Source organism: Hakea prostrata, chromosome 4 (genome assembly GCF_041222555.1).
Source record: "Hakea prostrata isolate BN-2017 chromosome 4, UWA_Hpros_2, whole genome shotgun sequence".
Lineage (NCBI taxonomy): Eukaryota > Viridiplantae > Streptophyta > Magnoliopsida > Proteales > Proteaceae > Hakea > Hakea prostrata.
Genome location: NC_142603.1, coordinates 53,898,767 through 53,910,328, shown reverse-complemented (window position 1 = coordinate 53,910,328; position 11,562 = coordinate 53,898,767). Strand labels below are relative to the sequence as shown.

Sequence of the window (11,562 nt, the reverse complement as noted above, 5' to 3'; positions counted from 1 at the left end):
TCTGAGCCCAGAAATATGAAGCATTTCAAGAAGTATCAGAATCACTGAAAAGAAGTGCTCAGCAGCATTTCAAGATATCAAATACTGAGACAAATCAATAAGCATTCCCTATCCATATGAAAAGAGTTAAGAGTTAAAATCCATAAAGGTTGGCATCAGGACTTCCAATATGGCATATTTGAAATAATATAACCCAGCCATATCCATATACCATGACAATCAGAATTGCTATACAGATCCAGAAAATTAATCTTTCAATTCAAACCCACCAGCAAGAACAGAATTTGATGGTTTAACCCGTAAATCATATCCTTATAAACCGTCGGAGACAAGAATTTCCGACTGGGACTGAAGAAGACTTCGGACGACAAACCCATCTCTTACTTTCTCTGATCTCTACCTTCCTCACCTTCGAATTGCTCTCCATCCCACACAGTCACTGACACGGTAGAAAAAACTGAATCCAACGAAGCGGCTTCTAAAAGGAGATTAAAAGAGCAACCATGCTAAGGAGGTGCCTCGTCAGCATAAATGAGGTGGATGAATTGGAGGGTGACACTTGGCAGATAGTTCGTCCAGTGTTCTCCAATTGAGGCTGTTTTTATTTATTTATTTATTTATTACTATTTATTTAGTTCTCCACTTGGCATAAAATGATAACTTTAATTATTTGAAATCTCTAGATTCATGAATCTGAGATTTATATCCATTTGGTTGTGAAAATCTTTCCATTCATGAAATCTAGATATTCATCTTTTCACACTAAAAGCATGAAGCGATATGGGTGAAATTCAAAGATTTCATTGACAATATAAAAACACTACACATTTGTGCATTCACAAAATTCACGTCCACCAAATATTTTTTAAAGACCAATCCACAAATTTTATTCCACAACCAAATAGTTAATTTTATGAATTATGACTCCATAAATTTGAAATTTTAGATATTTGAAATCTCCAGAATTTCGACCCCTATTTGGGATATTTTTTGTCATTTTGATCTCAAATTTAGTGCCTACCTAATTTGATGCCAATATTTGATAAATTTGAATTATTTCCTATAATTTCTTCTACTTAAATTCTCCTTCGTAGTCAATTTAATATGTTACCTTCTTTGGACATAATTGAAATGATTACCTGGTCACCTTGAAGATTCTATTACAAAATCCCTTCATAATTTAAAGAGTAAAGTTGGCACATTAACTTTTGAGGCCTAAATCACTAGAATATAATTGATAAGATTGCTCATTAATTATGAAGATTTTGCTATAAAATGTCTTCTTAATTTGAATTATTTTTAGAAATTATTCTATGTAGATTCTCCTTGCTAATCACATTTACCACATTACCTTTTGAATCTTGAATCATTGAGATAGAATTTGTAAGATTGTCCATTGATCCTAAAGATTCTAGTGTAGATTAGCAAGAGAAATCGCATAAAAATTGCAAGAAAGCGCCTAAAAATCCTAAGAATTTAGCAAAATATCGATATTTTGTTGAGATATCACAATAAATAACAAGATATTGCCGAAAAATCGGCGGTATCTGGCATATCAAGTTTCGGTTCACCATGAACTAAAACCACCGAAATTCGGCAATATAACTTTCTATGTCGAATACACATAACACATAAGATGACCATTATATCCTCAAGATTTTTCTCTTTGGGATGCAACAATCATTAGACAAACCTTGGTGACTTCCCTCATATGAAGCACTTCTCACTCATCAAGATAATGTTATCTTTTATCTAATTTGTATGTAATGAGTAATACAGTTTGGCCAAAAAAAATACAGTTAATTCATTTAAGGGCCTGTTTGGTTACATGAATTCAGATATTTCAAATCTTTGAATTCATGAATGTGATATTTATATCCATTTGGTTGTGAAATCTCTAGATTCATGAAATCTAGAGATTCATCTTTTTACACTAAAAACGTAGATTTGAAATTTATAGATTTAAAATCTCCAAACTCATGTAACCAAACATGCCAAGGCCTTCGAAATTCAAATGACTTGGAGAAGATATAGTAATTATAAGAGATACTTTCAATTTTTTGTAAATAAGAGACATTGACCCTTACAGATATATTTTACTTTCATCATATGATGAAATAAATTATTACCCTCGTAATAAAGCAGATTAAAATACAATCAAATTGAGGGATTCAGTTTGCACAAGACGACAACAACAATAATTATCAGTTTTTATTTTATAGAAGTTCATTTTATCTTGAATCTAGTTTGTCGCTATGAAATAATTATGCAATTTTGAAAGTGACTTCTAAAGTATTTTTTCTTTGAATCTAGAATTTATTCAGGCCAGCTTACACACATTAAATATACCCTAAAACTGAATGAAATCTATGACTACTTTCATGCACTAAGAAGCATTGATTCTGACCAACTCAACAACCTTTTGATATAGATATTTGACAACCACAAAGATTCTAAGGCTCTTTTTGGTATCAATTATCATTGTCAATTATGAGAAATTTTCATTATTTTAAATTGTTTGGCATCTATTCTGAATTTTAGTTTTATTTAAAATAATAGAAAAACCTCCAAAATCCATAATGAACTTTTTGTCCATTATGGATTATGATGAGAATTTCATTATCTTCATTTGTGTAAGTTTACAGCAAAGAAGATGAGGGTAAAAGTCTCACATTACACCTATTTTCCTTTTCTCACGTACTATCATTTAACAATCTTATGACACCAAACTTATTTCCTCTAATTTATTGATAAATCACCAACCATTTCATTATTGACCAAAAGATTTGTACTTATTTATTTATAGGCATATGAGAATGAGATTGTCAGGCCTAAATATATTTCTAAAAATATTTTTATGCAGAGACATTTGAAAATAAGATAAGAACGATATGGTGTTCTCTGGGGCATAACATTGTATCCAACATGTATTCTAAAAATGAATGTTCAGAATACAACATATTTTAAAAATCTATTTCTCTTCTACCTTCTTTCCTTCAAAATCTAGATCGAGATCTTGATCTAACAACCTATGTTTTATTGCTTAACAGTTCAGCGTAATAATGTCACTAAACCGAAGCAAAATCCTTCATTGTCACATGAATTCTGAATCTCTCTTCCCTCAAGAAAGAAAACAGTAGTATATATAGAACTCTATACGGCACTACTTTGAACACTCTTGTCCTATGTTTCTACTCCATTATCCACTGCTTTTTGGGCAAAATTTTCTTAAGGAAATGTATTGTGTGCTCATGACACAAGCTTGTGGTCTTTGTGCCCTATAAATATAAAACAGTTCTTTTTTGAATTTTGGACAAATTATATATAGACCCTCAGTATTTGCAATCAATTACATATACTACCCAAGAAAAAAAAATCAATTACAAACATATGGAATCTATGTATAATAACTTTTGTTGATCATGAACACTTGTATTGATTGGTGTGCGCTTCATACGAAGACTGCACCGGTAGATCTTCAAGTAGAATGTGTGGTTTCAGACTTTATAGACTTCCCTCCCCATCTTGATTTCAAATAGTGCTCAACCTACAACTTGTATCTTTTTATTATAATCCATCAATTTCTGGATTTTTAGCATCTATAATGATCTTGAATGAACAAGAGAACTCGAAGTCTGCTTGTCTCCCAAGATCAACATGTATGAACATATTCTAATATACTGTAATTTACTCCCATAGTTCATAAAAATAAAAATAAAAACACAGAACACACCCTCATGGTAGTTAAAGACTGGTGTTATGGAATTGTAACTTGAACACAATGTAGAGCACAAATTAAAACCTCTCGAGTTACTTGCTGTGATACCATTTAGATACCACCACTGAACTCGCTGAAGAGAACAAATTCATACTCTATCCATGGCTTCACCTGCTAATTTGCTTTAAAATTGAAAATACAAAAGGCTGTGCCAAGCAAATAGCAATTTAGAAGATAATTTGTTGTTGTACTGATTTATTAATTAATCTAAAACCAGCAAAGTATCAATCTGCATAAATGACAGAAAGACGAGAGAGACCACACTAGAGGGTACCATCATTGAGACTCCATAGACGCAACCTGCAACTAATTTCTCCTAAGAAGCAGAAACTAGAAGGTCTCCTTCAATCCTCTTTGAGGGTTTTTCATCGCAGTCGAAGCCACAACCACACTGCGGGGACTCAAGGAAGTTTTCGATAGGGTAAGAAGCAGAAGTGATCCCCACAGAGAATTCAAGCTCTTCGCCGTTCCGAACCACCTCGACGATGTTGAGCCAAAAGAGAAACACTTTAACACTGACGCCCTTCAATTGGGTAAGCCTGTCTTTAGAGATATAGCCTGAGATGGAAGACTGGTAGTTGAGCTGGTACGAATTGACAAGAGAAAAGCTGCAGCTACCATTCAAATAAGCTGAAAACTTCCCAGTAGATCTGTCTAAATCATAACCCAGGATCGATTTTGGGATAATTCCCACTGGGAAATCGTATTGTTGGAGGGCTTCAAAAGCAGTCAGCGTATCATCATCCGCCACTGATGTTGCAGAGAACGACACGAAACAGAGCAGGGTTAGACACAAAACCGGCATCAAAGACATGGGTTTTGGTTCCATGAGTCTGAAATTTACCTGCAACAAAAAACAAGAGAAGATGAATTAAGGAATTGGGTTTGTTTCAATCGAGAGAAATACCTAGGGTTTCGGGAGAAAGAACTGCGTATTGATTCCCTCTTAAACAGAATGAGAATGCCCTTCCTTGCTTGGGGATACCTACAGAGTACTGGATGAATCGCTGAGACTTGCGAAGATAGATTTTTGGAGGTCGAAGGGAGAGAGTTTAATGGCAGGGAAGCGAGGGCTCTCTCTCTCGCGCGCGCGAATGAGGCACAAAGGTTTACTCTTCGGGTTTATGCCTTCCCACAACAAAACAAGACTTGCAAGTCTCGCATCACAGTTGTCTTCCCCTGGTTTAATCTGTCAGTGACTGAAGTTTCGTAAGCATCAAAGAAGTGATTCCCTGCACCATCTACTACAGAATGCTTTTCAATAAGCCAAACCCTCAATTTAGAAAATAGTTTTTTTAAGTGTGACTCTCCTTAATGAACTAGAAAAGAGTTTTTCATGTGTGAATCTCCTTAATGAAACTACCAACTAATGTTGGGTCTACTTTTGTTTTTCTTTTTCTTTTTTTTTTTTTTTAATTTATTTATTTATTTTTGGTAATCAGCACTTCATTTAGATAACTAAAAAAAAATACAGACACAACTGCATGAGTACATAAGGTTCGCACCAAATCAAGGAGTGGCAGATGACCAAACTGTCATACATGCAATAGACAAGGCCAGCCAGGGTAAGGGTTGGGTCAAGTCTAAAATGGATCGCGTCCACTAAACCCTTAGAACAAAGACGCCAGAAAACCACCAACACCCATGTTGGGTCCCTTTAGTACAATATATTACGTGTGCGTTCTAATTAGACTACAACATCATTAGTTATCGTTAAGTATATTCAAATTTCAAACATAGAGGGACCAAAATGCCCCTCAAGTTATTTAATACATTGTATCTAATCTAAGTCTATTCCCACCTGGACTCTAATTCAAAGCCAATGATTATTGTCCATAACCCTAAGCCCTACAGGGCCAAGCCAAGCCCATTCCTGCCTTGATTCGCCCTATTTTTTACCCTGATTACCATGGGTCCTTAACCTTGATTGACCATGTCCTTAGCCCTGATTGGCCCTGCAAAGGACAAGTCTCTTAATTCAAATTCAAATTCAAATTTACCATAACTAGCTATATCCTCGATTGATCTTATCTCCACTTGATCAAGAAGAGTTTGAGTTATAACTAAAGTATCAACAAGTTGGAAAGTTTGATTGTAAACAAGTTGTAGTTCAAATTCAAATATTTGAATTGTAATTTATATAATATTAATATACATCTCCCACTCACTAATCTGAATGTGGAAGAATTTTCTTTCAAACGAAATTCTAACTGGCCCTATCCCTGATTGGCTTTATATTTGGCCTTGTCCCTGACCCTAATTGATCCTATACTTGGCCTTAGGGTTGATTGGACATATTATTGTTCTTGTTCCTAATTCATTGAGATCAAGCATCATGGACAAAATTAGGGTTAAGATTAGAACCAAAATCAAGGCCAAGGTTAGAGCAAAAAATCAAGGACTAGTTGGAACAGATTCGATTGGCTAAAGAATAATCCCAAACTCACCATTGGCCCTAATAAGGGTTAAAATATGTAACCCATCCTCATGGTTAAAATCTTAGCCCAAGTCCTATTTGGGCTCAAGACGGACTTAAGGTAGATCAAGGCCAAACATGCACCCTAGTATGTAAAGAGATATTGGTCTTATCACTCGAACCACCCTGCTTTGGTCTCCTAAGAATATTAAGTGCGAAACTTTTGACAAATAATTGAATCAGGTAGATTGTTATATTTATCGTTGTTGTCGTTATATTGGTCACTATGAGACACAATACAAGATCAAGGGGTCATTGTCTTATTTCTAAATGGTTCAACAGCTGTGATTGTGAGAATAAAACAGACCGCAACCTGTAGATTAAAAAACACCACAAATCATCGCACAAGAGTCAAACAGAAATTTCAAGCAAACTAATTGATACATATGTTTCAAGCCATTCTCTACCCACCAGATTCTTTTAAAGTGTGACATTGTGTCCCCAAAGGCATAACTAAATGGCTATATGGCCTGACCTCATTATTGATTAAAATGCATAGAATCATTTAATCAATAGAACCATACAAGGAAGAAGCCAAGCAACTTCGTGGAACCAGCAACTTCGTGGAAGAAGCAAAGAAATGCTTTGAAGAAACTCCTGACAGAGTGGCTCAAGTCCAAAGGACATAACAGTTGATCACGGCACGGCAACATGGATGACAGCCTTTCACTGTTGTTACACACAGAAGTATCTGGACTCACATGAGCTTTAACACCAAGTTCTCACGTACAAGGACCAACGACACCAATGAAGCTTCCCAATTAAATAAAACGTTTGCAACAAAATATCGTAGAAGAAACCCTTAAGAGGAAGGAGGGTAACCAAATCTCTTCCTCATACATTCTGGTAAACGAATTATTCTGACCCACATCACCCATCTGCCAAAATCTTCCTTCCGATTTAATTTTCCATAGCCAGAGATCAGCAGTGGAACACACAGGGAAAGTTTCTTAAGTAAATCGGGTAAACAAGTTTGGACTTAGATTTAAATGGTTTCCATGTCCACACAGTTCAGGGCAATGTAATTTAAGTTCTGCAAGAGAAACCATCAAGACCATCCCCACCTCCATAAAACTCAGAACTAACCTCAACTACATCACGCTAAGCAAGCCAGCATGGCAGCATATTAATAAATAATATTAATTAGACATTTATGTCATTATCTCATCTTCTCCTTGTACCTGTGTGAACCCAAAAGAACATACAAATGAATTGTGCAAATCAGAGATAAAGCTCTTTAGTTACTCTAGGATAAATCTTTCAACTAGATAAGAGAGTAAAAAAATGAGAAAATAAAACGACGCAGATGAAGGTCAGAAATCACAGACAACAATCACATAGTTTCGCACAATGATTTGGGTAATCAGTTACAGAAAACGTTTACTTTGTAATCAAAGGAAATAGGGTTACAGGGACTCATCCTCAGGCTGGACAAATGTCTCTCAAATGGATTACAGAGAAAGAAAGCTTGCTACAAACTCATAACCCTGTAAAAAATTTGACCAAAATAAACTTTAATAGTTTTACTTGCCAGGCCTCCTGCTTCTTAATGAACCTTCAGAATCAACCCACTTATGCAAGATACAAGATGATACCATATCCACCTAAACCCAACCACCATCAATTCCACAACCCAACCCCCCTATATTGGAGTTGCCGAAGGGAAAACAGGGGTCCATTCCTCCACTGAGATATCTTGATTTCCCAACATAAGGTGTGGAAATGGAACTCTAGGAACAATGGTCCATTCACGTATGTCTTGCCATTGAATAATGAATACAAAATCCAAACAACCCAACAGAGAGGATAACTTTTCTCCTTTTTCTTTTCCCTGGGAAGGGGGTTTAAAAGCAGAGTAAATGATGACAGCAGGTTTTTTTCCTTTCTCTATTTTTAAATGAAAAGAAGAAGACTAAAAGATAAAAACAATATGATGGCATCCAAACCTGCTGAACAGACCAAAATTCCTATCTACAGTGATAATGTATATCTTATTACATCAGCCAAAAACATAACTGAGTATGCTATCATAAGATGGCTACAAAGAATCAAAATACAAGAAAACGATTGGAGGAAAAGAATTTAATCTTCATTTCTTCAGGTTTTGTGGTAGGAAGGGAATCACAGCATGAGCAATAATGTTGGATGAATAGCTGAAAAAGCTTTTTCAAACTAAGCCTGAAATTGACAGTTATGAACATATTTATGCAAATCATAATCACAACCTAAAGTGTGAAGGGATAAAAGATTTGATACATACAGGCAGGCATCAATTCAGCTCACTTCTTTGAGTCTCTTTACCAAAGCATCTAATGATTTCTTCTTCGGGTTCTGCCTCGTCCCTCTTGTTCCAAAGGATCCAAAATACCTTTCTGAAGGATCCTTTAACTTCTCTGAGACCGTCACCACTTTCCTATAGTCCAGCAAATTATAGCTCCTCTCCCTGATCACAGGATTGAGAAAACTCTCAGGATGATTACTTAAAAGTAAATTAATCAATTGCCTCGGTTCAGCCAGTGCTGACTTCAACTGATTTGCATCTGCATCTGCGAAAAGATTAGCTTGGTTTTCTATGAATGACTCTAGAAGCCTAATATCCACATCAATCCCCATAACAGCATTTACATTAAACTTCTTCACGGAGTCTCCAACAAGAACCCCAACGATAGTCTCAGATATATGGGAAAGAACATCTTGCAATACCCTTTTAAGTACTTGAACTGGCAGAATCTGTTGAGCAGTGGAAATCAATGTCTCAAGATATATGATCACTTCATTGACGTACTCATTCCCATTTTGTAGTGGCTCATCAGGCATCCAATTCACATTTTCAGTTAATACCATAAACGCATCGGCTTTCGCTTTAAGCATACCGGAAAGCATCTCTTCCGCTGCATCACGGGCATTTTTCAGAGGAAACTGCCGCTTCCTTCTCTCTGCAATTCTCAAGGGTATGCCCGAAAGTTGAGCAGCATGACGGAAGAAAAAATCACAGGCTCTCTCGAAAACCACCATGTTCGCAGCTACCTGCATTGCCTGGGCGACTCCATGTACTGATGTATTGATAAGTTTAACCAGTGCCCCATCCAATACCTCACTCAACAACCGGTCCAAGTATTTCTTGACCACATCATAAAAATCCAGCTGCCCACCATAAGACATGAAGCTTACAGAATCCTCTATGAAGGACCGTACAAGTCGGCAACAATCTGGAACAGTGGAAGAAAATGGTGCAATAAAAGGGAATGCCGGAGTTATATCAGATGTCTGGAGCTGAAAGGACAAAACGTTCATCGAATATTCGTACTCCTTCTTCATCAGCATCTGCTCGAATTTATCAGCAGCAAGAGCTTCTGCAATGGATTTATTACAATCGGAGAGCAAAAGCTCATGATACTTGTCTCTGTGTTTGCTTAAAACAGCAAGCAGAGCATCCACGGGATACCCATATCTACGCAGAGTCACACTAAGCAAACTAACGTAATCTTTTATCAATAAGAGATGATTGGCGGTTTGCATCCTGGAGAACTGATCCTCCAACACTGAACACATTTTACTGACGGCAGTTTCCCACAGAGTATCAACCTCAAATTTGGAAATTAATTCACCACCAGTCCTGAAAACCCGATCCTCCACAATAAAGAATCCGGCAATCTGAGCGAAAAAGGTCTGGTGGGATTCGAGAAATGGAGTCATGGAAGAAACCTGAAAATCAGACGTCAACTGAAGTTTTCGGTTCTCGAAATAGTACTGCTTAAAGCGATCCTCGAGCCCTAGGGTTTGATGGATATGGTAAGCCCTGTACAAAGGCGTCAAGTCAAAACCCAAGAAATCACTGTCACCGTTACTGAATTTCTCCCTGCCATTACCGGCAGCTCCAGCGAGAACATCATCCTCGTCTTCCTCTTCAAGGGCATATACACAATCCCTCAAGCTGAGCCTGCTTTGCTCCTCGGCTTGACGTTGCTTGCTTCGAAACTCCTCCTCTCTCTGCCTAGCAGCGGAGGCTTGCCCTATGGCTAATTGACCTAAATTCCGACTGACGATTCGGATCTCGACAAGCCAGTCGCCGAATTCCTTATTCACTCTTTTCTCTACATGCGAACGGATGGCCGGGATCTGCTTCTCGAGCATCTTCCGAAGCGTGAAAGATGGGGTTTTCTCAAGAAAATCCCTCTCGATCACATCGACACACTTCAAGGCCATGTAAAAGTTGTTTCCGGAGAGATGAACGTTGGCTCTGGAACAGAGTTCCATCAATCGAACACAAACTTGAACTGACTCGAGCGCAAGAGAGACGTTGCGGCTGACATTCTGAGTCTCAACGAAGGCGTCGAGAGAAGTGAGGAGAGGACCGGCGACCGACTGTAATACTTCATTAGAGTGATTGAGGGAAGACTTGAGAGAATCAACGTCAGAGAGTAGGGATCGGAGATCATCAACGGCCTTAATAAAGTCCTGGTAGTGTTCTTTGCAGACTTCCTCAATCTCGGACTCTGTGGACTTCGAAAAGAGACGAAGGTGATGAAGAATCGAATCAGGCTTACCAGAAGCGAAAGCTTTGCGTATGAGAGGACCTAAATCTTCGCCGTTGCAGATGGCAGCAGAGAGATGAAGTTGCTCAAGTTTATCCGAGGAATCACCATCGCTGGCTACTGGAGCAACTTTGCGTCTTATCCTTGAATTCTGCATATTCTGCATCGCTCGTTACTTCTACTTAGCAATCAGCGTTAGAACTGAGAAGTTAGGTTTTGCATCTATCCACTTTCTGGATAGAAGAAGAAGAAGAAGAAGATTCAGCAGTAGAAAAGAGAGAAGAGGGGTTTCTTCCAACATGCGAAGAAGAAGAGAACGATGGAGAAGGAGAAGAAGTAGCTCTGATCTCGTCTCCTAGGAAGAGAAGCTCGACGATTTCGCGACTGGTTGAAACCTCGATTTCAGGAACGATTCTGGAGACGGAGAAGAAGATGGTTAGATACCCGAGTCTTACTCTTATCTATTTCTAAACCGGTTGGCGGCTATCCTGGCTCGGTCGGACCGGTTCTACAATTTGGAGCGGTGGTTCATTATGTAACAGTCTCTTATCCTGTGTTTCTTTCGAAGTTTAAAGTATCCCAGAATACCATAAGATACTATCCGTTACATATCCATATCTGGCCAAACCGATATGATCTCTCCATCGAATTATACTAAAATACATTAGTCAGAGCGATACAATACTCGATACCGGATAATACGTTTCTTCAAATCACCTGACTGATATATATTCAACATTGATACTTTAAACCTTGGTTTCTTTATCTGGTCC

At 37.6% G+C, this 11,562-nt stretch overlaps 2 protein-coding genes across 4 annotated transcripts; both read right to left on the bottom strand.

Moving 5' to 3' along the window:
- Positions 1-3,944: 3,944 nt before the first annotated feature.
- LOC149019640 (uncharacterized protein At5g01610-like) lies at positions 3,945-4,607 on the bottom strand. The gene has a single exon (XM_089153612.1). The coding sequence runs from the start codon at positions 4,605-4,607 to the stop codon at positions 4,095-4,097; it is 513 nt and encodes a 170-aa protein (XP_089009738.1). The 3' UTR covers positions 3,945-4,094.
- On the bottom strand, positions 4,597-11,209 carry LOC149019639 (exocyst complex component SEC15B-like). Of its 3 annotated transcripts, none has more exons than XM_089153610.1 (2): positions 8,515-11,209; positions 4,597-4,622 (listed from the first exon to the last, which is right to left on the bottom strand). In XM_089153610.1, the coding sequence occupies exon 1, from the start codon at positions 10,953-10,955 to the stop codon at positions 8,529-8,531; it is 2,427 nt and encodes an 808-aa protein (XP_089009736.1). In that variant the 5' UTR covers positions 10,956-11,209; the 3' UTR covers positions 4,597-4,622; positions 8,515-8,528. The 3 variants fall into 3 exon arrangements, with proteins under 3 accessions (XP_089009736.1, XP_089009737.1, XP_089009735.1); XM_089153611.1 differs by lacking the exon at positions 4,597-4,622 and adding an exon at positions 7,270-7,287; XM_089153609.1 differs by lacking the exon at positions 4,597-4,622 and adding an exon at positions 7,302-7,435.
- Between the last annotated feature and the right edge of the window lie 353 nt (positions 11,210-11,562).

Bases quoted from the DNA above. Each gene is read 5' to 3' on its own strand.
- LOC149019640 (XM_089153612.1), bottom strand. From the start codon at position 4,607: ATGGAACCAAAACCCATGTCTTTGATGCCGGTTTTGTGTCTAACCCTG.
- LOC149019639 (XM_089153610.1), bottom strand. From the start codon at position 10,955: ATGCAGAATATGCAGAATTCAAGGATAAGACGCAAAGTTGCTCCAGTA.